Source organism: Triturus cristatus, chromosome 2_2, assembly GCF_964204655.1.
Source record: "Triturus cristatus chromosome 2_2, aTriCri1.1, whole genome shotgun sequence".
Lineage (NCBI taxonomy): Eukaryota > Metazoa > Chordata > Amphibia > Caudata > Salamandridae > Triturus > Triturus cristatus.
In genome coordinates this window covers 1,219,686,029-1,219,713,679 of record NC_140582.1, presented here as the reverse complement: position 1 = coordinate 1,219,713,679, position 27,651 = coordinate 1,219,686,029, and the positions used below count along the sequence as shown (strand labels likewise).

The 27,651-nt window shown below is 45.4% G+C and overlaps 2 protein-coding genes across 2 annotated transcripts in view; one reads left to right on the top strand and one right to left on the bottom strand.

Annotated features, from left to right (window-relative positions):
- The window catches only part of LYRM2 (LYR motif containing 2), a 138,306-nt gene that overhangs the window by 85,059 nt on the left and 25,596 nt on the right, over positions 1-27,651 (bottom strand). The gene's annotated exons all lie outside the window — the stretch shown is intronic.
- Positions 60-27,412, top strand: LOC146863429 (leucine-rich PPR motif-containing protein, mitochondrial-like). Its single transcript, XM_085642854.1, has 3 exons — positions 60-137; positions 22,526-22,647; positions 27,041-27,412. Exons 1-3 carry the CDS (start codon positions 71-73, stop codon positions 27,149-27,151), a joined length of 300 nt encoding a protein of 99 aa, XP_085498980.1. The 5' UTR covers positions 60-70; the 3' UTR covers positions 27,152-27,412.

Below are 27,651 nucleotides of genomic sequence, written 5' to 3'. Positions count from 1 at the left end.
CTGTAGGAGGGGTGCAGCTCATTCCTTTCCTCACCTGTAGTCGAGTGTGCTTTCACTTTTGAAAAGCGTTATGCAGCTGAAGCTGAGCCATGTCTTGTTGTGTTTGTTACAACGTAGGCTCAAAAGAATACAGGCTGGTAGGTGCCTATTTTTACTTTAAGCTGTTAATATACTTCACTTTTTGTGGATTTTTTATGTGCGTTCAGTTAAGCAGCCATGCGGTGTTCACACAGGAGAGTTTGTAGTTAAACACAACTCAACGGTATTGGCGCGCATTTAAGGAGCGCGCGGGATACATTACTCAAGGTCAGATTTTTTAAGGCTTAGTGATTTGCCCAGAATCACAGGATATCCTTGGGCCGAGCGCTGAGACTCACACAGCACTTTGTGCTTTTTTACCTAGAACCCCTGGCTCGCGAGAGCAGCTCTGCTCGTACAGGATGTTTTGTTTGTGCTGAACATGTTCCTTTATTTTAAGGATTCGAGCAACAGAGCTCCGGGATTTTCTTTGCTGTAGGCGCAAAAATCGCTCCAATGGAACATTTACTAATGAAACACAAAAAAAGCTTTGAAATGTGAGTAATTTTCGGTTGCCAGGACCTCGATATGTTTGTGTGCACGTGAATGAAAGGGTCAGACACCAACAGAAATTTAAATGAGCACCTCCGCCCGTGCTGGATGTTTTGTTTGTCCTGAACATCTTAGTTTATTTTGACAATATGAGTCATTGCGCTCCGGGGTCTCCTTTGCTGCAATCAATTATCAGATACAAAAGAGCTTTGGAAAATGAGGCAAACAATAGTGCTATATACATGGTGTATTCAGTACACAATGTTATTGTATCACCATTTGATCTGCATATCATTTTCAACACCCGTTCATACTTTTGAAAAATGTTTAAAAATTGCGAGTACAATAGTTGTATGCTATAGTTGTACGCTTTTTTGGTTGTCAGTATGCACATGTGCCTGTGAACAGCGGGGCCTCAAATGGCGATGTGACTAAAGGGACAACAACATATTCCCTTTCACATCTCCAAACTCTTCTACCAGGACGTCAGTGGCAGAAACTGAGCCACACACATTCCTGAAACGCACGTGATTTACTCCACATGTTTCGGAAAGGCTAGAGGGACCACTTGCAATCAGAGACCTGTGTGCGAACACCAGGCCCGATTCATGTTTCGGCAGAGTCACTGAGCCAGTCATAGCTTTTCATCCTTCCAGTGTCGATAAAGAATACTGTTGAATTTGGTAATAATAATGACATATTATCAGTGTTTGAACACAGTGAACTCACCAGGCTGTAATACCTTATATTGAATCTATTAAAAATTATTTTCGATGATGGTAGAATGGGCCATACACTTGACTGCATTATACGTTTGCATGGTACAATAACATTTAGATAGTGCTTCCCACAACAGGCCAGACGTTGAAGCGCTTGCCCACGTGATGTGTATGATACTCCATGTAGAGAGTGTGTGGTGCTTGGAAAGTGTATTTGGAACACCACTGTGTGTAGTAAGGTTACAACAGTGAAATAGACTTTTTTTTTTTTTAAAACACAAGCTTTGTGACAAGACAGATGAATGTTGTATTATTAGACACGTTTTTGTGAAATGCATGTGAAATATTTCATTCAATGATGTTGCTTTGCCAATTTAAATGCAGATACAGCAGCAATAGTCAATTCCTAAACTTATGGCAGCGCTATAAGAATTCACTTTCCAGGCCAAATGGCATTCAGAGTGACACTTTGCGGATCAGCTTTTGTTCGGCGGTGCCATGCGAAAGATGCACTTTTTTATTATTTGTGTAGCTCGATGCATCTCTGAATGTCCCTGTTCATCAAACCACTGCCATTTAAAGGACGGCATTCAGGATCGCGATCTGATCGCCCGTAACAGGGACCAACACAAACATTTATAAGCAGCACCGCTCGTACAGGATGTTTTGTTTGTGCTGAACAGCTTAATTTGGAAAAGGGACATATATCACCCCTAACCGGTACCAATTGCAGCACCAGGTCACACAGCCGTCTCTCTCCATAGGAGGCTTGATAAAACTGTACAAATGCTTGCAGACTCCCATGTAAATAAATCTCGTTTTACTTTTCACAGTGGATTCAGGCTGTCCTGTTCTCGATATCCTTTGCCAGCAAAACAGTTCCCTGCCCATCTGACTCCTCCTGAGCCCTCAACCCTGCTGTGTGATATCTTTATGGCCTGACAAATGGATTTCATGCAGCCTACATAAACATGTTTGCTGAAAGTAGGCACTTTCAAATGCAAGCCATTTGTCTGGAAATAAACAAAAACAAGCATTTGCAATGCGATAGGTCTCGCATTTATAAGAGTTTGAGCTATTGGCATTGTAAAATTACAATGCCTTTTATTTATGTTTTGGTTTTAAAACAAATAAAAGGCATTGTCATTTACAATGTCAGTAGCATAAACTCGCATAAAAGCAGTGTGCGGCGTGCAGCAGTGTGCGGCGTGCAGCAGTGTGCGGCGTGCAGCAGTGTGCGGCGTGCAGCAGTGTGAGGCGTGCAGCAGTGTGAGGCGTGCAGCAGTGTGCGGCATGCAGCAGCGCGTGGCGTGCAGCAGTGTGTGGCGTGCAGCAGTGTGTGGCGTGCAGCAGTGTGAGGCGTGCAGCAGTGTGAGGCGTGCAGCAGTGTGAGGCGTGCAGCAGTGTGTAATGCAGCAGTGTGTGGCGTGCAGTAGTGTGCGGCGTGCAGCAGTGTGCGGCGTGCAGCAGTGTGCGGCGTGGTTTGTAAACAACAAGAAAAGAGGACATCAAAGGAAGGGTGGGAGGGAACGAGCATATGGGGTGTGAGTTATAACGAAAGTTAATTGTTGTAAGAGGGGATGCAGGAAGTGAGGCCGAGCGCCCGCTGGCGAAAGCAGTCTGCTGCTTTCAAGTCCGATGCCAGATGCCAGCTTCGCGCTCGAATGCCTCACATGCACTGGCCATAAACCGCATTCCTAAGGTCTTGTGCCCCTTACTAAATCTCTCTGAATGCGTGAGGCGGCGCACGCGCAGGAAGTAGCTGGTGGCAAATGGAATGCGCGTGGTTGTGCGCGTAACCGCAACCCGATCCGCTCTTTGGGAGCATTTTCTGAAGCCCCTACATAAGTCTCGCTGAGCGATCGCTTACGCGATAGCCAGGCGAGACCTAAAAAGGAAGCTCGTTCAACTAAAATATTTGCCTAGGATCACACACGTTGGTCAAGCAGGGAAGCTGGGATTGAGCAAGGATTTCTGGTTTCACACTGCAATTCACCCACTACATGGGGATCTTTTTATCTCTCCTTCATCACATTGAAGGCTGATGTTTTATCTTTAATGTTAGGCGCCTGAGGGTACACCGTAGGTGGCAGGCAAAAGTCACATGAAATCTCAGCTCGTTTTGGGCTAGAATTCTAGAGAACCTACAGCTGAACTAGAGCCTGGCATTTGGCTTGAGCTTTCTGTGGCTCGCCCACCTCTCTGATCAGCTGGGCGTAGTTGCAAGGCTTTCAAACTCTCTGATTTGCCCCTCAACCGTTTCCCTAATGAATTTCAAAGTTTACTTTGTATTTCTAAAAAGCACATTGGTAACTGTTAGAAATGGGGGTCTCTAGTTGGCAATGGCTGGCCACTGTCCAAGTAGGGACCCTTCTTCCTAAGTCAGAGTAAGCAGCCTACACCCGTTGACAACCCCTGCTCAACCCTGTGGTAACGTAGCACGAGCAGCTAGGCTTATCTCAGAGGCAGTGTGTGAAGCATTTATGACCATACACAGTAATCTAATGAGGAACACTACAAATGGACACCACTCAAGTAGTTATGAAAAATAGGTATTTTTATATAGACTTAATCACAAGACCAATAATAGTAAAAATCCACAATACTATAAAAAAATAATTACTTTAGAAATGCTGCAAGGAAAAATAGTTCAGGATGCACAAAATGATGTTTAGTTCAAGGCAGGGGTCTCTGCGACCCTTTTACTCACAAAGTATCTGGTTCCTGGAGCCAAGCAACAAAAATGTTGCTAAGGAGCTGTAGCGAGAAATTTCCTCACGCTAACCAGCGATGCGTTGAATCCTTACCGCGAGGGAGGATGATGCGCTGGGTTGCGGGCAGGACAAAGCGACAAACTTCCTCACGCTAAGCCGGTGATGCGATGAAATCCTTGCCGCAAAGGGAGGATGATGCACCGAGCCTGTTGCGTGTGCGATCTTGCTGCGTTGACAAAGATGGCGCTCCGCGAGGGAGCGACGATCCGGATTCGATGCGGGGAAAATGGCGAACGCTCGGCGTCCGCGCTGCGATGATCCTGTTGCGATGATTTCAGATAGCGGGCGTTTTCAGGCCCGCAGACAGGTGCTGCGACGATCTTCGGGGTTAGCGAGCGCTCGGCGACAGCGGAGCGGCGATTTTTCTCACGCTCACCAGCTGCAGCGGCTCGCTAACGGAGGTTAGCGACGATTTTCAGCGCTCTCTTCTCAACAGTGGAAATAGAGGTCCTGGAACACACAGGAGCCTCACCTGCAGATAGTAATCCTCGCTGGGAGGAAACAGGAGGCTGATGGTGGAGTCTGATGTGCCTGAGACTCCAGCAGGAGGCTAGCTCTCTCCTAGCCCTTGGGTAGTTGCTGTAGCAAAAGAAATAAAAGTCCAATCAAAGTTCTTTTCCTCTTCTTGAAGTCCAGTAGTAACCACTGCAGGCCAGTCCCAGGAACAGCACTCAAGGCACAAGGACAGCCCTTCTCTTGCAGATTCCTGTAGCCACACGGACAGAGGTTCTTCTTGTTATCCAGGAGCAATACAAATTGTAGGGGTTTGTGCACAAATATTTATACCCCCAAAGTCTTTGTTCTTAGGGGTCCCAAGTCTCTGAACCCAGCCAGAACCAGTTCTGCCCAGCCCTGGAGCACTTTGTTGATCAGGCTGCATCCTTCCTTTCAGAAAGAGGGGGTCTGCCTCAGACGCACAGTGGGAGGTGGAGCCAGCATTCACCTTGCCAGGCACAGCCCTATTCAAGTGCAGGAGCTACCCCTCCCCTCACACCAAGGCAGGTCGCTCTATTCAACCCAGTTCTGACTCAGCCTGCCCTGTCCCTCCAAAACCAGACAGCCAATACACATCATAGCAGAGCAAACTGGAAGGCTTAGGCAAGAAAGTACCTATACTCTAAAAGTGGTAGTTTCAAACACAGGATATAAAAATAACCTTCACTAAAAGATGTATTTTAATATCCTGAGCTCAGGCATACTAGATTCGTTTTTCTACCATGTTCTGTGGGTCAGTTAGGACTATAGAATGTAATAGCCCAGACCTCCCATTCTGGCCTATGGAGAACAGGTAGCCTTACAGTAGTGAAAAACGAAATGGGGTGTAATTCACTACTAGGACATGCTACATACATCAGGGCATGTCCTACCTTACGCATACAATGCGCCCTATCATAAGGGAGGCTTACAGGATGCCAAGGGAAGGTTTTAGGGGCTGGGAAGTGGGTGCACTTCACAGCCAAGATGGCAGTTCTGGACTGCACGCAGACACTGCAGTGGCAGGTCTGAGACACACTTTACAAGCTGCTTCTGTGGGTGGCACAAACCAGTGCTGCAGGCCCACCAGCAGCATTCGGTTTACCAGCCCTGGGCACACACAGGCCACGCTACTAGGGACTAACAGGTAAACCAAATAAGCCAATCAGGGATGTACCAATTCATATGTCATCTTTACAAAGGGAGCATTCGCGCCGTGGCACTGAATGGCAGTGGCACAGCGCCCAGAGCATCTATAACCAGCAAAAACAGAGGAGATACAGCGGAAAAATGGAAGGGAGACTCACGCCAATGGTGCCAGGTCTAACAGTAACCATCAGTTAAATCTGGCACGAAATACTACAGTGCTTCTGCAAGGGAGACTGCTCTAAAAACGACATTATCACAGTATGTGTTTCGAGGTGCTAGACGTGGGGAGTTCTACAAACTTCCCTACCAATGTTCGTTACTTAAAAAAAAAAAAACACTTAACAGTACACTTCCTCTTTTGCCATCGCGCAAACGCTGCAACTAGCAGGATACCTAGAGTCCATTCGGGGTTTCTCCCAGAGCTCGGAAGAATTAAAGTCCAGAACGGAAACCTACTTCTGCTGCTCCGCCTATACCATACTAAAAACCCCAAACGAAGGTCCGTAACTGCAAGCAAACAGTTCCCTCACCTTCCGGTGTGTCAACAACTGACGGGCTCCTTGAAACAATCCTTTAAAACTCTACTTGCTGTCTGAAGGAAGTAACAGTGCGCATTACTCAGAGAAAACAAAAATGTTGGAAATTCATGCGTGGAAAAAAAGTTGATGCAGGCAGTATGGGAAAATACAAACAATACAGCAGGCTCTCGGGCTATGCTTAAGTTCAACGCCGCGGCAGGACTCTGCCCAGAAAGCAAACAGTTCTAAAAGGCGCTGCCTGCCAGCGTGCAATTCATTACCTCAACTCCGAAAACAAAAGCTGCGGCAAAGAGAAACATAATAAACTCGAGAGAAAATTCCATTCACAATGGCCACGGACCATTCCAGATCAAAAGAGCAAGAAGCACCTCAAAACAATAAGAACCTCTCTTCTCAAATCACACCCAGAGCAGAACTGCTACCTCGGCTTCTGTGGTGCGTACTGGGCAGGGAAGATGTTTTGTCTAAACAGGTCCTAGTTAAAACTGAAATATGATCAGTCCGCCTGGCACATGAAGATGAGCTAAGTGCCAGTTCCCGTGCACAGGAGCACAAGTTGCTTATTAATGCCGCAATTCCAAAATAGACTTACGGAGTTCTGCTGCCCTTGCCCCCGGCTGACTGGGTAACGAGCAAATAAACTCCTGCCAACACAGCACATTCACCAGGCAGAAGGGAACAGGGCGGGTTTCTACCTCAGCCCTTTGTCTTTTATGTAGTACAGTATAGTGGTTTGTCAAAGCCTGGGCACCAATGTTCCCTCTTTTTTGTCCTCTGTTTGGGGCAATAAAGGTGCTCTGTACGCTGCAGCCAGGGTTATGTGCACTGAAAATAAGTGACAACTTATTATGCGAGCTCAGCACGTGCAGTGTGTATGCTACCAAAATCAGTGGCAGAGTGAGTGCCAAGGGCCCTGAGCCAAACCAGACCAGCTTTGGCAACGCGGCCGCGAAAGTGACGCGGCCGCGAAAGTGAAAGCGATTGGAAAGACACATGGTGCTGCGCGCGTGCACGTTCACGTGCACTGAAGCTTTAGGCCACGGCAGCACTTTGAAAAGCCTGTATACAAAATGTCTCAGCCAGATCAACGCAAGCGCTGGATCAGGCGAGACCTGAACACAGGGCTGGTGGTAACAGATTCCATGGGTTGGCACAGACATGTTGCCTTAGGTTGTACTCCTTTCTAGTCTAATCTAATCTTTGAGAGAGGAGCTCCCAGGAGACCGCAATTGCCTTTGGTGCACTGTGCTCTTGTGAACAGGCCACTGCACTGAGCTAGCACTGAGCAGGTATGTTAAGAATGGTTATACTGAATAAGCAGCTACCTACGTCATTATCATATGAAATCTATTCTTTGATGTCATAACTACACTTTCACAATGGATTAATTAACCGTCTTGATTTCTCAAATTTGCTTGAAAATGCACCATTTGCCCACTCTTTTTAAAAACAATTGCCTGGGGGAGATCCCCCACCAGGCCTCTCTAAAGGCAGTCGGGCATGGTCTCTTCACTTGCTCTCCACATAGCATTCCTGACAAACTTTTACGCCTCACCACTTTCAGATGTCACCAGCCGCCACTGGACAATCAACCCCTACATAGACTTCACACCATACAGAACACCGCTGCAAGACTCATACTCAACCACCCTCTCCAATCCACATCTCACCCCACCTCTGAGAGCTCCACTGGCTATTCATTCACAAAAGTAGCCAATTCAAACTCCTCACGCACACATGCAAAGCTCTGCACAACACTGGTCTGGCATACCTAAACAACCGCACATACTTTAAACTGCCTGCAAGACGCCTACGCTGAGCCACACTCACTCGCACACACCCCACATCCACAAAGACAGAACTGGAGGTCGATTGTTCTCCTACACCGCACCCAAGACATGGAACAACCTCCCACAACACATCGGAGCCTCCTCCTCACTTCTTGAGTTCCGCAAGAATCTGAAGACCTGTTTCTTCGAATAGCTCTGTGGGGACCTCACTCCTATACACCCGTTCAAGCGCCTGGATAACCTCACAGGTGACTAGTGTGTGCTTTACAAATCGAAATAACATAACAAATGATTTCCCTGAGATGCCTTCTGCTTGAAAACCAAGGAAGAGCAGCCAATGCTGCAGCCCACAGACGTCTTAAAGAAACAAACATATCCCCTGTAGGAAACACCTGTTCTGGGCTTAGAGGATCTTTGTCCAAATACCAAGTAACACAAAAGGGTGAGAACTTACAAGTACACTCACTTAAAATAGACACAAAGGGATAAAGACTATCTTAGCTGTCCCAAATGTTGGTAACATTTGACCCTCTGAGATCAATCAACCCCGGTAGAACCAATAAAAAAGGCCTTTACAATGGAAAGGATGACTTTGAAGAGTCATTGATATTTAGAATGATAAGATAATTCCTTAATCTCTATAAAAATAAGTCACTGAAAACAATTATTAAAAAAAAACATATCTGCCACAGTACGAACTTAAATATAGGTGACAATAGAGAAGGGCCCCTCTCCAAATCCTGTGATGTGGAGAATGTTACCAAGATAACATTCTATAGATAGGAATATTTGTGAGTCTCTGTAAAGAAGGTGACCCTGAGAAGAGAAAAGTTTACTAGCAGAATCCAGGTCATGTATAAAACCAAAGATGTTTGTCCTCAAGTAACTACAAATTTTAAAGCCAATAGGACTGCTCTGCAGATCAAATGAAGGCTTAAGACGGCCACTTAACAAAATATTATCATAAGATTTTCTTGCAGGAGTACGTATTCCTGAAATCCACAAATTACAAGAAGATGGGGCCATATGTACGAAAGGATTTAGAATTCTTTAATGAACCGAGTCGCAATTTCAGTCCATTAAGAAATGCTAAATTGCCTTTTCATATGTACAAATGCAGATAGGAAATCGCAAAATTAGATTTCTACCCAGTAGAAATCTGGATTTCCTATTTGCGATTTCCTAAGCACATCTACAAGGATTTCCTAAATGCAAAATGGGCATTTAGGAAATGGTATTACCATCAACTCCATGTTGATGGTAACCTTGTACAATTTTTTTTAAATGCATTTTTTAAAGTGCGATGTAGCACGCACATGCCCCTAGGGCATTTGTGTGCTTTACATGTGCACCACTTTTTTTGGGGGTGCTTCGGGGGTGGGGGGGCCTTAGACCCCAGGGCACCCTTAGTTTTGCATTTCCTAATTTGCGATTTCCTATTAGGAAATCACACATTTCCTAAATATTACAATTCACTAAATGTTATTTTATAGTTATATTATTATCAATCATAATTATTAATTATCATTATAAATCTGTGAAGTGACCAGTATGTTGATGTATGTTAATAAAAAAGAATTTAAAAAAATATATATTATAAATTATTATTTTATATGTATTATATATTTATATTATTAGTTATAATTGTTAATGATAATATTGTTGCTTATAAATGAGAATTTCCTAAATAGTGATTTCCTAATAGCCATTCCTACTCTACTTCTATTTTTGTACATTCCATTTTGTATTTCCTAAATAGCGATTTCTTGGATTTGCTATTTAGGAAATGCAAAATGTTAAACACCTGACTCACCCGTTTGAAATACCTGAAGTCTCTCTTGGACAGGTGCAGAAGAGCACTCCGCTTGTTATCAGCGGTACGTATATTAGTATATTTGCTCCCCTCCTATGTCGCTATGTATCAGTTACCGGCCCATTCTTTGCTGACCCCAGGATGTGCAACCGGCCTCGTTATGTGAGCCCTATTCGATTCCTTGTTTTATATTCCCATTTGACTCATGTACGGAACTGTTACCTTCCTTTCCCTCAAATTGCAAAGCAGTCCGATATCCCTCGGGATCAAGTTCGCACTATATAAACCTCCAAAGACGTCTGGTAAGAGGAAGGGCACTGAATCTGGAGGCAGGAAAGGAATCCTATAGAAGCATGTTTCTTGGGGGGAGAATATTGACATAATCTCAAAACAAAACCAAGACACGAATTGGTAGAGAAACTCCACCTAGGAACTTCTTAAGCATTTTTCAAACAGAACCTGCAGATAAAACATCCCCTGGTTGGTCATTATCAAGAAATCCATCCCCACCTGAAGGAGGATTATATCACTGCTGAGGCCCTGAAACAACCTGCCGTGGCACCTTCTGGTACTATAGAAACCCCTGCATTCCAGTCTAGCCACCTCTCTCGAAGTGGAGCCCACGGGACTGGTTTACTAATAATTCATGTAAAACAAAATCCCATTCCATTGTGTCTGCCTCTGACAACATTTCCATTGTCTGAGACATGACTTAGTATGTGTACCCAATGGCACCCATTCCATCGACCCTGGAAGGATGAAAGGCCGAGAGGGCCCTCTAGGATTAAAACCTGTGGCCACCATGTCAAACACAAGTCCCTGGAGAGATGCATCCGTTACCAGAATCACCAAGCCCAGCGATCGTGTATCAGAAGAAAGCCATGTCTGAAAAGTGATTTATCGCTCACTACCCTCCCCCACCCCTTTTTAAGCTATTGGCATTGTAAATAACAATGCCTTTTATTTATCTGTTTTGATAATTAACACATAAAAGGCATTGTCATTTACAATGCCAATAACTGAAACTCTTGTAAATGCGAGACCTATTTATTTTCACAGAAGCGGCCGCCATCGTCCTGGGCTGCTTGGAAAGTGAAAGGGCGCATGGAGTGCTGAATGTTGCAGGAGAGCATGTCGTGCCTGCAGTAAGAGAAACTCATTCAAGAAAATAGTGCTTACAGACTAAATAAGACATACCGTGTAGCAACAGAAGTAAAAGGGCCAGTCCTCATGGCAGGTTACAAATGAAAAGAAGGCGGGACTAACAAGCCTGTTAATGAATCAGATGCCAGCATTTACAAAGGACAATGACACAAGCCGATGACAAATATGGGCAGGGAGTGGGCGGGGCTTCAACTCCATATTCTAATACAGCAAGCCTCGCAGAGCAGCGCATACGCTGCCCAGGCCGAAAAATAAGCTGCACCATTTGCGCTTTGGCCTGTGTCAAACAATTGACTGTTCTAAATGGCTGCCAAACCATCTACAATAAGTGCAGACTTTGTCATTTACAAGAAGAAAGCTTGATTAACATTTCAATCTGACCCATGCTTCTAACTGAACGCAAGGGTTTGTTGCAGAGAATTTATAACCCGCATGGTATTAGGTCATGTCGACATGCACTCATTTTTTGTTTAAGGGCAAATCTCCTCAAGCAATTGCCGCCTTCATAAAATGTATCGCAATAGCGGATAGGTTATTGGCACCGAAAGGCTAAATAACCATTTTGCAACAGGCACAATAAACAAAGCGAGCTACAGTTGTGAGGCTGTATCATTGTTCACTCTATAAAGAACATATGGATGTGGCGATACTATGTACATGTTAACAATTTTAATGCCATACACTTTTAGTGAAATTTGCACTATTATCCCCAGCCTTACCTTATCTGACTAAGGGAACATGAAAATATTGACGAAGAGCTTTTATTTGTATTATGTTTACAGCTCTGCACTTTCAGCGAGATTTTCACTAACAGCTTTGCACTTTAATTCAAGAACGTGGCTGTAATAACGTGAGACAACAATATTATCTCCATTAGTGTATAATTCTACGGCTTTTGCACTCTCCACCGAAATGTGCACAAATATTTGAACCTTTACTGCTGCTGGCCAAGCAAACAAGAATAAATGGATGTGGAGATCCTGCTAGTACTACTTTACAATTTTACTGTATTGCAATTTATAGCGAAATTTGCACCAATACCTTGCACTTTAATCTGAAAGTATGGGTGAAATAACATGATGTTCCTTTATCAGCATGTGTTAATGATGTTTAACATTTCAACTCTAGCTTCCATGTAGAAAATGTAATGGTTTTTATTAATTGAAATAAATGTACTTTGACTTTGGCTGTCTGACCCTCGTAAATTCTTTTTTTTTTTTTTTTTTTTTTTTTTTTTAGTGGCTAAAATGGGTTTGGTCTGAAAACGTACACTTTTCCGTATTCGTCACTGGCGCTTAAGGAAAGGATGCATGGGTTGCTTATAAGAAGGCAGAATGCGGTCACTTACACTAAAGTTAAGCGGTGGCTCCCGTGGGTTGACCCATTGCCCCATACTGTGGGGGGCAGAAGAAAATGTCAATGACAACAGACCAATGAAGGAAGAGGTCTGACTGAAAGCCATTATAAGTAAACGTATATAATAATTATAAGTATATTTTGAAATTCAAAAGTTCTTTTCTAATGCCAGACCTTGAGAAAAAAACATATCTTGGATGCCTAAATTCTGACGAATATTGCAGGGATGTTCTTTGAGTGGGGAGGGAATATAAGTTATTTAAAAAAGAAATGACCCCAGCACATGAAAAACAAACTTGGAGAGCTCGAAACAGGAGAGGGATGTTTGTGGGATATATATAATTAGGCTTTCCTGTTTTCAGTATCTATTTTGGTAATTTCTGGTGTTTTTTTTCCCCAGTGATTTTAATACCTTAAAAAAACAGTGGTTATCAGTGGTTACACATTTTCGCACCATTAAAAACAATAGAAACAGTGTTTATGGAACGTTTTGGTTTTATCATTGCTTGCTTGCTGCATTGATAGTGCATGGTATATAGACAGCGTACATACAATGTATATGAGGTCCAAATACATTTTTGGAAATCAAACTTATTGTAGTACACCATACAATACTTCTTCAGTGAGTCTTTGGTCATCCACACTCAATCTTTCCTTCCCATGTAAATACATTTTTATCTGTGAAACGACCCTCTCAATATTGGCACTTGAGACGGGCAACGCCAAAACAGCCAGTACACAATTTGCTAACTCTGGCCACTGACATAGCTTTCCATGCCAATACTGGTGCACCTGAAGATTGCGATTCTCTGGGACAGGTTCTGTAACATATGCGTTGAACTGGACGCTTAGGCCCTCACAGTTACTGAAGCGGTCAAAAATAAAGCAGCACTTTTCAAAGTCTGGAGAAAATTCCCCTTTATGGAAGGGATCTAGAACTTGAGCAGAGTACCACAGTGAGGCTTCATTGACTTCAAATGCCATGGTGGCTGAAGGGACTTTCCGATGCAGCATTGTAAAATACCATTTCCTGGATTGCTCCTCGGCATTGCTTTGCTTACCAAGTGGCAAGCACTCTAACATGGACCATGTTGCAGTGCCAAGGTCACTAAAAGTGTTGTCCAGTCTACTCTCAAGGAGATGTTTCACATCCATACCAATCATGCTGAACACTTGGCAGGCAAGGGTGTTTTCAGACTCTAGTTTTCCTGTAAAACTCTAAGAATGCAGTAGATTGTACTTTTTTCAAATTACTATCAATATACGTTCAGAGATCCTCCCATTTCTTGGCTTTGACACCATCACTAAGCAAAACATCTGTAAACGGTCACCACATGGATAATATAGCATTCACGGCTTCAGGACTGAGAACCATCGGTTTAATGACACAATTGGGATCACCAGAATTGACTACAAAGTCAATAGCATTCTTCATTAACTCATTCATCATACCAGCAAGCAGGTGGCAAGAATCACTGGCAGGGAAACACTTCAGCTCAGGTATCAATTTTTACAGGTCAACACACAACTTATTCATTTACATAGCTGAATCACTGCAAATACGAACAATATCACTCCAGTCTTTGTTGAACATGGGAAGATGTCTTTCTAGCAGTGTTCCATGTTTCCTTAAGTCTGGTGTCATGTTTTTACCACTATCCCAGATGCTTGGTGACAGCACTCTTTTCACATATACCCGTCACTACACATTGAAATTTTAAAGCCTGGGGTGTTTGACAATTCACCTACTATCAATACTGACTCGCTAGAAAAGAGGGCTGGTATAACGGAGGGTTTCACCCATTCTCTATCTGTGGGTAAATGTGATGGTACCGATTGGGAAAGATTCTTATTGAAACAGCCCTTTTACCTATGAGTGAAAGGATCAAACATATCCAAAATATCAAATATGATTTTGATATTTCTTGAATCTCTACAGTTTATAAAACAATAAAAAAAGACATAAAACATGCTTCTAAACCCTGCATCTTTAGACCAAAGACCACAAAACTGAAAAAAGGAAGAAAAAATATTTTAGTGACATTCCTAAACAAAACTCAAGCAGAAGGTTAGCCTGGTATTTTCTTGCTGCAAAGTTAAATTGTAATGGCCCCTTCAGGAAGAAATAAAAAAGACTCTTTCACTCTCCTTTTCCTTTCTTTGAATGGCATTTAGTTTGTGGTTGTGCAGGTGTCTTATCAGTATTTATATGTTTGCACTGGCGAGGGCTATTTCCCTTTCGGTGGGGTTTTATCAGTTATTATAGGTTTAAACCAAAAATAGGATAGCCTAGATATATTCAGTAACTCCAAGCAATGGTTGTTGAGAACAAGGGGGCGTGAAGTATACCTAGTGTGAACTAGAAATAAAAATGCTAATGCATCTTTTCTTAATGTGGAAGCTAACAATACCACTTTAAAAACTCGTGCTATAAAATCAAGTAGAGTATGTCCGTTCCTGCCATGGCTCGTGCCTAAAGAGAAGGACAACAGAGGACGCTGAGGCCTCCGATTAATTTTGCTAAGGCACTGTTAGCAGAAACAAGGCCCTAATGGGGAGCGCAGCGCCCCCTTCTTGATTTTAGCGGTTACTGCCTGAACAACACACAAGCAGAACTGTTCAGAAACAGATTTATAAATAACAAGCATTTACAATATAATAGATCTCGCGTTTACAAGAGTTTAAGCTATTGTCATTTACAATGGCAATACCTCAAACTCTTGTGAATGCGAGACCTATTTCACTTCAAAGAAGCTGCCACCATTGTCCGGGGCTGCTTGAAAGTGAAATCGGGCATGGCGAGGAAAGCACGTCATGCCCACAGTAGGAGAAACCCATTAAAGAAACAAGCATTTGCAATGCAATAGGTCTCGCATTATAAAAGTGTGAGCAGTTGGCATTGCTAATAATAATGCAACACTAGCTATTGGCATTTTAAATGATAATAGCATTTATTTATGTGTTTGTTTTATAAAATAGATAAAAAAGGCATTGTCATGAACAATGCCAATAGCTTAAACTTTTGTAAATGCGAGACCTATTGCATTTACGCAAGCTTGAGCTATTACCATTGCAAATAACAATGCCTTTTATTTTTGTTTTAAAAACTTAAATAAAGGGCATTGTCATTTACAATACCAATAGCTTAAACTCAAGTAACTGCGAGCCCTGCAGGCCTTTGAGAGGCATCAACCAGCCTGCCCAACAATCTGCTAGTTCCCCCACAGGGCCTGCACGCACCACTGACTGGCACCGCGTGAGCGCGCGTGTGATTGGTTCACATAGTTATTTTTCATGGGACATCGGACCAGAAAAAAGAAAGAAGCTGTGTTGGAGTGATATATTAAAGCTAAAGCAAAATTACAGTCTGTAAACTTTACAGAGTAAAGTATCGCTAAGTGGCGTGTTTTCAGAAGATTCATAGGTAGGATTTTACAGGATTACTTCAAATAGGATTAGAATAGAACAGTGATGTATATTAGGGAAGAAATCGCCATATTCCTGTACTTCTACCCTTATCAGTGCATACTTTAGACAGTATATGTAAGCAGAAACACTAAAACAAGCTCTGCAGCTGCCCGATGACCCCTGACTGAGAAAGTACACAAAAACAAAAAAGCAGTGTTAAAAATTAATATGGACGATTTTTATGTGACGTTCTACTGAAGAATCATGTCGTACGAGCAGTTACAGCCTATGCTGCTTGCAACCTTAACAAATTGCTTGAAAGATGGGGAAAGAATAACTAAATGTGTGCTTTTAAACAGTAAACAATCTATCATTGAAACCAAGGCAATCAGAAGTAGCATCCCGTGCAGCGAAATAAAGTTGGGTATTTCAGATTAAAAAAAAGCATGCTTCCCTATGGTAGATAATCTGCTGGCTCGAGAAGAAAATAAAGGGAATGTATAGATACCATGAAATTAGGGAAAGAACAATTTAAGCATAGCATCTGAAGTAAAAGTGAAAGCACAGCGTCCACATGAAAGGCTCCGCAGGGAGAGAGGGAGATAGTTGGGACGCTGGGATGAGCAGTTGGACACTCAAGAGGACAAATGCTCACTGCAGCAGGCTGCCCCCTTCCCCCACAACAGTTTCTAGGCAAGCAGCCTTGAGGAGGGATGGGGGAGTTCACAACGTTTAACACCACCACGCTTCTGATCAAAGCCTGCTTCCAAGTGCAATAAACACCACATTACCCCATTGACAGCCAGGGCTCCTAATGCAACAGCACTCTGCAAAATTACAAAAGTATCATTTGGAGCGAGGGTTAGGAAGACAGATTTCAGGTTGAAGGTGTGAGTGAGTGGCCGAGAACAGGAAATGCGCGCTCCGAGACTGGGAGTGGGGGGGGGCTGAAACGACGAGAGGCACCCAAGGGGCTACTAGGAATCAGCAAAAACTATTGCATTGCAAATGCTTTTTTTATTGCGCTGTCAGCTATTTTTAAGTTTAAGGGGATTGTCAGCCATGCAAGCACTGACTGCTTGTGATGCAGAATGTTATAGCGTGAGTAACATCAGTGCATATTCCTCTTGCATGCGCACTGGCCTAGTCTGCTTAAAAACTGCCAATGAAGCGAGTCAGAGGCAACAACTGTACGTGCAAGCGCCATTTACCCATAGTTCTTATTTGCAGAGGAGCACCATGAAATCAAAAGAAGCCAATGACCGGACCCATTTTCTGTCGCAGTCGGACCCGGATTGTTGCTCGGGCTCTATTTTACTGTTCATATACACCAAACACATGGACTATCGCAGAGGACAGAACACATTTCCAATTGCTGCTAGATGCAGACCTGAGACCGGTCCGGTATGTTCAAGAAAAGCAGGATATTCTGGGTTAAAAGGAACTCCGGAAATAGCGCTTGCAACAAATGTTTACCTCTTTTGATAGATGAATAAACCGGGGGTTGTAATTAGCATTACTGTTATTAAGGTCTTAATTCCTCGTCTGCTTTTAGAGTCAGGGCAGCGTGCGCAGCCGGGACAGGGGCTTTGGGAATGGTGGCGCGTGTTTAATTTTGCGCCAGGAGAGACCTAAAAACAATAACAAATTGCACCTGTTTACAAACGCTGACTGCGGAGAGGCCAACGAACGAATGGGCATTGAATTCAAGTTAGCATTAGTGAAGTACGGGAGGCTTTGGCACGAATTAGACGCGCGAGCAGTCACCAGTGGTGGGTAGTGAGAAAAGCTGGCACGGATAGGCAGAGTGGAAAGCTTCCATTGTTACCTCTTGTAAACATCTGAGGCAGGTAGGCAATGCGAGGAATAGCGTAGGTGGGCACGGGACTTGTGCTCCTTCCCTGGGTATCCGGGCAACCATAGCAACACCACCCACCCACCCCCACACACACACAGCAGCCAGCCCTACCTACCCTGTAATTAGAAGCAGTACCGTGGCAAACAAACAGCTACGAGAAGAGAAAAAATGCTTGTTTTTTGTTAGGCACGGGGAGATTAAGTGATTTGCCCCGAATCACAGCATGTTGAGTGTCGCTGCTGAGACTCGAGCCCGGTTCCCTTACATCGAGGTCGACCGCTCTAGCGGTTAGGCCACATCCTCCCACCAGTTTCTGCCTGCTTTTGAATGATGAATCCTTCGATACGGAGATGGAGGGTGAGTAACGTGTCTGAGCTCATTTCAGCCTCGTTCTTGTAAGAAAGATGCCAATCAATAAACGATATAAAGGAGGAATCAGTGATTTATGCACGAGACAGACATGTCTCACCTCAATCAATATCGACAACAGGGCATGCATATTTAATTGCCCACCTCGACACGGGGATATTTGTTTCCCCATCATGCAATGCTCTGGTAACGCATAGGCTGAGCTATGAATTTGTACATTTACAGGATTGTGCTGCAAATGGCAATCACACTCCATCTGCCCTCGGCTGTGGAATGATAAGGGTGAGGCCTGGTCGCCTGGCAGGCCCAGGCAGCAATCCTGTGTTTTCCATTTTCATTTTCTCCGTACACTTGAAAGCTATAATGCTGTGAAACCTGGGATTTCAATGTCTATTATTGACGCACGAATCCAGCATTGTAAATGTTTTCTTACGGGTTTAAATGGCTAGATATTTTTTGACCGACATCAGAATCCTCAGACACGTTTTGCTAATGCTAGTAGTAAATTTGTCAGTATCGTTTTCATAGTTGAAAACTCTGATTGCAAAACAAACAAGCGCGCACTGAAGTTGACGAGGAGGGAGTGGGAGGGGGGAGTGGGGGCGGGCACAGTGCAAATGGTGTGCACTTTGATGTCCTCAGTGGCCGCGCGGCTCACTGAGGACATCAAAGGGGCCGCGAAGTGATCAGGCAGTGCTTTTCAGGCTGCCAAATGGTGCGCACGGCCGGCGCACATGCACTGTATTTGGAGGCCTGAAAAGCACTGTTTGCACTTCCGAAACTCGCTTACTATAAGTCTCGCCAGAGCAGCGCTAAAGCGCTGTCTCAGGCGAGACCTAAAAAGTGCTTACAAACTTAATAAGACATGCCATGTCGCATCCAAAGTAAAGGGGCCAGTCACCATGGGTGTTTACAAATGCAGACAAGGCGGTACTAAGGAGGAACTAACAACCCTAAGAACAACTCGCAAGACAGCGTTTACGAAGGACAATGACACAAGCCAATGAAAAATGTATGGAGAGTAGGCGGGGCTTCTCTTACATACTCCACTACAACAAGTCTCGCAGAGCACCGCATGCGCGCTGACTCAGGCTCGACCTAAAACACAAAGCTCTAAACGGCCTTCGGCGATCACAATTGGAAGAACTGCGAAGATGGCTACTTGGTACAGGGGTGGGGGTCCGGCATGTGCAGACAGGGGTTCTTTCATGGGACGCAGAGGAGTAGATACCAGCACTACTTAAGAAAGGAAATCTAACATTTTCCAGTTTCTTCTTTCTATAAACTCGTGAGTAAGAGTGTTGCTGAAGTAAAATGTGAATATACTTCCTTATGCCACCCAAGCTCAGTCCAGATCTACACATCCGGCCACACCACCCATACAGGTGACCTCAATTCATCATTCATTCCATGCCTGCGCCCACCCAGTGTCCCCGCCCTCTCAGGAGGTGCCGTCATGCACTCTGCATGAGAAGTTAGGCTGATGTTCACTAGTCGATCATGAGGATTTGAACTCCAGACCAGCTACATGTCTGTGCAGCTCACAACATATCTATGTGTTCCCTGCAGCAACCCCAGCCCATCTGGATCCAGAAGAAGATTCAGTCTTAGACCAAAGAATAGCACATACCATCAGCTTCTATAGAACATGTTTGCCCCAGGCCTTGTAGCTCCGGTACAACATCTGGAGTCGAGGCTGTACCATTCACCTGCTCACACAAACCCCACTTTCAACTTATTCAAACGAAATACACCTTCCCAAATGTACCTGCTGCTCTGCTCCATCAACTCTATAGTCACATGGAGACTCTAGCGCCCTGACTGCACTGCACAAACACTGTGCTTGTGTGAGAGTCCATAGTCCTGTGCAGAATCTGTAGTTCTGACTGCACAAACACTGCACCTGTGTGAGACTCTATAGTCATGTGGAGACTATTGCCCTAACTGCACAAACACTGCGCTTATGTCAGACTGTAGGCATATGAAGACTATCGCCCAGATTGTACTGCACAAACACTGCGCTTGTGTGAGACTATTGCCTTGACTGCATAAAAACTGCACTTGTGTTAGACTCTATAGTGAAGGGAAGACTCTATAGCCCTGACTGCACAAACACTGCGCTTGTGTGAGACTCTATAGCCATGTGCAGACTCTATAGCCCTGACTGCACAAACACTGCGCTTGTGTGAGACTCTATAGCCATGTGCAGACTCTATAGCCCTGACTGCACAAACACTGCGCTTCTGTGAGATTCTATAGCCATGTGCAGAATCTTTAGCCCTGACTGCACTGCACAAACACTGCACTTGTGTGAGATTCTATAGTCATGTGCAGACTCTATAGCCCTGACTGCACTGCACAAACACTGTACTTGTGTTTGACTCTATAGTCACTTGGAGACTCTGCAGTCCTGACTACTGCACAAACACTGCGCTTATGTGAGACTATATAGTCATGTGGAGACTCTATAGCACTGACTGCACTGCACAAACACTGCACTTGTGTGAGACTCTATAGTCATGTGTGGATTCTGAAGCCCTGACTGCACTGCACAAACACTGCTCTTGTGTGAGACTCTATAGTCACGCGGAGACTCAATTGCCCTGACTGCACTGCACAAACATTGCACGTGTGTGAGGTAAGGAACAACAATAAATCAAAGCTATACTGATAAACTGTCGATCACTTAATAAACATGCTTTGCACATTTATGATATACTATCTGAGACCAAACTTGATTTTTTGTTTTTGACTGAAACTTGGTTCTCGGATTCATCCAATCCAACCATAGCTTCAGCCATTCCCTCTGGCTACTCTATTATAAGGAAAGATCGGGTTGGAAGCAAGGGAGGTGGAATCGCTATTATTAGCAAAACAGACAACCATTACTTGTATTCCCCTGGAGGAAATTGAAGGGGCAGAATGTCTATGTTTTCAGGCTACCCTGTCCCCCCCATCAGTGCCTGGCAGGAGTCCTTTTGTACAGACCCCCAGGGCCGGCAGGGGCTTTCTTGAAGTCCATTGGCGATGTCATTTCGCCTGTTTCTTCCAGATTTAAACACTTCTTCCCCTTAGGGGATTTTAACATACATATGGATCAACAGGACGCCTCAGAGACGATTTCCTTGATAGATTCCCTGGGTGTGCTCACTATCATTCCATGTATATTTGCCCCCACGCATGAGAAAGGTCATACCCTTGATCAGGTATTTGCAAATTGCTCAATTCAGACAGAGCCTCCTCTACCCCTTCTCTGGTCAGATCATTATCTGGTCAGTTTCAGGCTACCTAAATTGTTAAAGCACTTATCGACTCCGGTTAAGCAGCCATCTTCCACCTCCAGACCTCTTCATAAGATTACTCCAGATGCTCTTAAATAAGAATTAGACCTACATCCTCCCATACTCACTGGTGACAGAGTTGGATGCAGAGGCGCTTGTAAAGTGGATTGCACAGGGTACTTTGACCCTTGGCCCTCCTACCCCAGGCCTATTAAGAACAATCAGACGTTCAGTCCCTTGGTTCAACGACACCTTACGTCAGAGTAGAAAGGATTGTAAATGCCAGGAAAGAGTTTGGAGGAAGGATTTTAAGGCTGAAAATAAAAGGAACTACAAAGAGGCCCTAAGAGGCTACCACAAAAAGATACAGGTAGCTAAGCAGAACTTCTTTACTTTTAAAATCGAATCGGCAGGAAATAAAAGTAGAGACATTTTTGACATGGTCACATTTTCTCCTCACCTAGGGCTGTGTCCAGGTTATCCCCTCCCTCCAGTGAGTGGATTGGTAAATTAGCTAACTTCTTCTACACGAAGATCGTGACTATGCAATCCTCGTTTGACAGCCCAAGTGTGAATGATGGGTCGGCCACTCCTCAGACTGCCACTCAGTGCCAGGAGGAGAGGGCTTGCCTTTCTATCTTCCCGCCTATGCCTTTAGAGACATCACTGGCAATAATGAAGGGTTTGAAATCTGGCTCGCCCGTAGACACTTGCCCGGACACATTTTTAGCATCCATGGCAGAGATTTTGAATCCCATTGTCAACTGTGTGGTAAACACGTCCCTCCTTAACGGCCAGGTATCAGTATGCTGGAAGAGCGTGAAAATTATTCCTTTATTAGGTCTCGCTGGCGCCAATGAGACTTATTGTTGCCGTGTTTGCTCCCAAGGGAGACAGACCAGGGCACGCGCAGCCATCGGGGTCTGTGAACGCGCTTCTGAGACGCACAGACATACGCGCGCGCACACACCATCCGCGGCTGCCTAACGCGCGCGCACACACCTGTTGCTGACTTGCTCCACGGAGACAGCTTGTTTAAATTGTCCATGTGTAATATTTTGTTTGCATTGCATGAAAAGCTGGTCATGGTAATGCGCTAATGCGTAGCTTTTAGGCTCACTAGAAATATTTTTCAGTCTGCAGATAGGTGGCTTCTAAGTCTGGGCCCGCCCTGCTTGAGAACACACGGGTGGATATTAAATTGGTTGGAAACCTTTGTTTGTAAATGTTATGTAGTCGTGTGTTTCTGTTTCCACTTCAGGAGCTGTGTATGATGTGAGCCATTACAATGCCTTACTGAAATTTTACCTTCAGAACGAGCACAGATTCTCGCCCACCGACCTCTTGGCAAAAATGGAAGCTGCTAATGTTGTTCCAAATCGGGTTGGTATTCATTTGATCATTTCTGCACGGCGCCTCTTGTACTGTGCTGTGAACGGAGCTCATGCAGCCCGCAGAGCGGAAACGCCCGCCTCTGTGCTCTGGCCTGTCAATCTGACAACCATGCTAGTTTGCAGGAGTGCGCATTGGTGTGGGGGAAATCCTATATGATGCAATTTAGCACAAATCTATTGTCATTTTAATTACTAGCCACTTTAAAGCTGTGACTAATGAGCACAGGCAAGTTTTTCAGAACCAGCATAAGGCCTTCTCCCTACATTCACCTCACGTTAGGCACGCTTTTGTAAGAGTTTGCCTGTCTCCGCAATGGGTTTCTCGGTCCTGCTTAATGGAAGCCGATTGAAAAGAAGGCACATGATCATACAATGGTTACAAAGATGTATATAGAGAGAGGAAAGGCATTCCAGTACTGAGGTGAAAAATATGAAAGGCAGCGACCCCAAATTCCCATTCGGATGTTAGGCACCTCCGAGTAGGCAGAGCACCCTTATGTTACAATTTTGTTGTCCGCTTTCTGGTTTCTTTGGGTGCTTATTTTTCTCACCCTGGTCACATGATTTGTGTGCCGGACATCGACACGTGGTAAAGACATGCCTGCATTCAGCAGGGCACCCTACCATCCGTGCCGTGTTAAGTAAGTCTTGTGTCTAGTGTGACAATTCGGAGTCAGCGTGTGCTTAGTTTAAACTAGCCTTCCGTGGACTTATTTCTCCTTTGTGAGTTTTGTGTGCGAGTCCGCGGTGAAATTCCTCCACGAATCCTCCGTGTGAGTCGTTAAAGGCACACATGCATTTGGGAGGGAGGGGTGGAGGGGGGGAAGCAGGCCACTGACAAGATCGTTGTGTGTAAAAGGCCGCTTTATTGGAAACAGGTGCACATTACAAATTAAATTCCTTGGCCGAAACGCCTTCCAAAACTAGGCCTCACTAAATATAACATGCCTAGCCCCGCCCCCCGCCCCCTCCCCTAAATACCTTCGAGCCCACCCCCGCCCGTACATTACAACATTACAACAATATAAAAACATTATAAAACATTATAACATTACACTCCTGTATAACCCCCCAACAATCTCTAAATCCAAACCTTCTGTTAACCAAAACTCCCCTGCCTGCCCCTTTTCAGCTATCGGCCCCCAAACTGTGTAACCGAACTAAATTTACCAAACTAACCTTTTCCTGTCGATAACCCCAACTCAACCCCAATAACTCCACCAACTTCCGGTAAAACTGACCAGAAAATCACCATAACCCCCGCCACCCAGAAAGAGGGGGGCGGTGCAACTACCCTCCCCTCTTTCTGCCCCCCAACAAAAAGGGGCTTCAAACTTACCGAGCCTGATTCTGCCCCCTCAAGCACCGAGACAAAACCTCCCTGAGCTCCAACAAATAAAGATCCATGCCCAACCTCGACAAATGGACCCCATCTCCCCGAAAAAACTCTACTGCCTCAAAGCGGATATCTTTATGGGTGACTCTCCCGAAGCCCAAATCTCGACAAAACCGAGAAACCTCCAAATTCACTTTCCTCCTAGACCTATCAACCGCCCTGGGCTTCAACGCCCCTCTCCACACCCTCCGCGGGACCAATTCCGTCCAGAGAACCTGACAACCCGACCACTGCTCCTTCAACAACGCCAAATCTCTTTTCATGGCTCGCAACAATACCACCCCTTTCACACTACAAAGATCATTCTCCCCCAAGTGAATTAACAGAATATCCGGGCATTGACCCTTCACCATGGCTTTATTCAGACAGGGGATCAGCTCCCTCCAAAGCATCCCCCCCTTACCCTTCCATACCAATCGAAAAAGGCTGCCATTGAAACCCAAACTTTCCCCAAAATAACTTTTGCACGCCTGAACGTGCGCCCACTTGACGAAGGAATGCCCCACAATCCACACCGTCAACTCCCTCGTGTGTGGCCCGGCCACCGAACCTGAAATGAAAAACAAATATGAGACTCACACCAAAGCAGTAGACGCCGGCGCCAAAGGAGGATCCTCCCGTACATATTTGTGAAAGCAGGAAGAGGACCAACGCCCCAAGCGCATGATATCGCCCTGCGACCAACCCCGGTTATGCGCCTCAGTCGCTGCCCCAATCCTGAAAGAATGTGTCCCAAACTGCGCGCCATCCAACCCCAACCGCTGCAACCCCTTACGCAGGACCATGCGCAGCTGATAGTCAGAGACGCGCGCCCCGTCTATGTGTTGAAAAACTAACTGGCCCCCGTCCCCCCCCGAGAGCGACCCCCACTGCCTGGCCCAGCGCAGCGGACATGTGCAACTAGGGGATCCTGCCTCCAACCAAACCCCTTTACCAACCCCCTTCTGATCTGTTTTGGAACTGGCCAACCAAACATGTACGCCAGTGTCTGATATGAAAACATCCTGCCAACAAATACCCCGCTTCAACTTGGTCCCCAGGAGCTCCGAAACCCTGAAAGCTCCGAAAAACATGAAAACCATAAGGGTAGAAAACAACGCAACTTCAAAATCGTCAGTGCAAACTGCAGGCAACACAGCCAGCAAACGAGCCAGCGTCTGCCAGGAAATCGGCAAACGGGACACCCCAGTACCGCCCCGTTCTCTCGCCCACCCTTCAAGCATCCTGCGACCAATTTCCCCAGCAGACGGGGCATAACCCCAAAAAAGCTTCCCCATGAAAGCAACCCCAGCCAACTTCCCTGCTATAGTGACCCGCGACAGACCCTTCTCAATGAGGTCAAGGATAAATTGAACCACATCCTCCGAACTGCGCCCCGGCTCTACCCTCCTACTAGCACCTGACGCAAAAAATTCCTTCCATGCCAATGTGTACGCCGTACGCGTGGAAACCGACAAAGAACCTACCACCAGTTGAAACACCCTGCGTTGCCGACCGACCAGAGGTGCTCCGGCATCGGGGTCGGTGTCCTGTCCGCCTCTTTGGCCAGCCCATGGAATCTCTCCCACTGTGAACGAGACAAAGCATCCGCGATGTCATTGTCCACGCCCGGTACGTGCAAAGCCCTGAATGAAATGTCATAGCGCAAACAGCCCAGCACAAACACCCTCAGTAATTTCAGAATCTGCTCATCCCTGGCCGATTGTCTATTGACTATTTGCACCACCGCCATGTTGTCCACACGGAAAAGCACCCTCTTGTGCTCCAGCTCTTTGCCCCAAATGGTCAAAGCCACCAAAAGTGGGGCCTGGCCATAACGAGCGGGGACCGCTCTCCGCACGCACGGGCGTCCCCGCTCACTCACCGTCACTTGCCGCGACCGCTTCGGAGACGTACACGCTGCCACCGCCGCCGCCACTCCAGCCGAGGCCTGCCGCGGGGGCGCGACGGCCCCGCCACATCACCGATGACCAGATCCATCCGACCAGCCTCCGACAGAAGCCTGAGAGCCTCCAACACCCTATAGTCCTGAGACGCCATCGCAACCAAATGTAAAAAATGTAAAATGTTGTAGACTTGTAAAGCGCACAGCTGCCCCAGCAACGGGGCGTCCCGGCGCTGTAGACCGCTGGGGAACCCGTCCTGGCTATCCCTGTGAGATGGTCCCTTTCTGGGTATCTCCAAGGTGAAACCAGGCATCCCCGGCGTCTGTGGGGGGCCGTTGTAGAGATGAGGCAAGCTTAATGCCCAGAGTTGCCGAGTGTGTTCCTGGTTAGAGTAGGTACCGAAGCGAGAATTATCGAGTCCGTTTTGACCCTGGTCCACGACCCTGCCGCGTCGGGAATTGAACCCTGGTCCCTGGCCGATTCTCTGCTTACGGGTCTGCCGCCTCTAACCAGTGAGCCACACCTCTCCACTAAACACTAAATAAACCACACCGCTGACAAAAAACACGACACTATCCTCGCTCCCGGCCACCAGGTCACCAAGCCTAAAATGGTGGCCGGGGGCGGGCTCCCAAGGTATTTATACCTGGGCAACATTTTGCTACTTTTTGGGCTCTAATTGGGCTGCCTTTGGGCTATCTTTTCCCTACTAGCAAGCCCAAGTTCAAAAACCGCGCGGGGCCCGCAAACCCCTCCCTCCACACGCCCCCTCCCAAACTGCCCGGGGGTGGGGACTCCCTGCGGTCGCCTTCCCCCCCCAAGCCCCCCTTACACAGCCTCTGATACACACAGGTCGGTTTAAGCATCAGGGTTTGAGCATACATCTGTATTTGCATACGCGCTTTTTATTCCTCCACTACCTGACGCACAGTGCACTCGCCGCCCTGCTTATCAGTATTTCAGTTCGCCACAGATTTGCCACTCCAAATTAAATGTACACTCCCCATTAGTGGTCGCACCTTTCTTCCCTGCGTTTTGTGTTTTTTAATGTACTCCTTTTTGCAAATAATGAGTCTTGATTTTTTTTTTTTTTATGACAGGTTACATATCAAAGGTTGATTGCTGCCTTCTGGAACGAGGGAAATATTGAGGGTGCCAGGTACGACACAAAACCTGGCGCATATTTGTCAAGAGATCCATTGATGGTGTGATTTATGTAATGTTAATTTAGATGCAACACTTTCTATCTACTTTTCTGTGTAGATGTATGCGGTAGTAGTTCTATTTTGTAATCTGTGCAGCACTTGCCACGTTTGGAAGACTTCACCCTTCCATTGTACTCCTGACTTTGATCACACCCACACTTCCAATACAGATTTTTAATGTTAATCATGCAGTTTCACCAGTATTTTTGTATCTTGTTATTATTGACCCATTACTGGTTTTATAAGTGTTCTATATTTTTATAGGCATCCAACTAAAGTGGTCAGTCAGTATTGTCTTTTATCTTGCAGCAAAATTCTTGGATTCATTTAGAACAAAGATCTTCCAATCACAGAGGCAGTTTTCAATACATTAGTTACCGGACATGCAAAATCGGGGTAATGACGCATATACATTATATATATATATTTTTTTAAATGTAAAAGCACTGCAGATTTTATCTATTAGATAGCAGTCTTTCTTCAGTGGAAATAATTTAATTCAATTT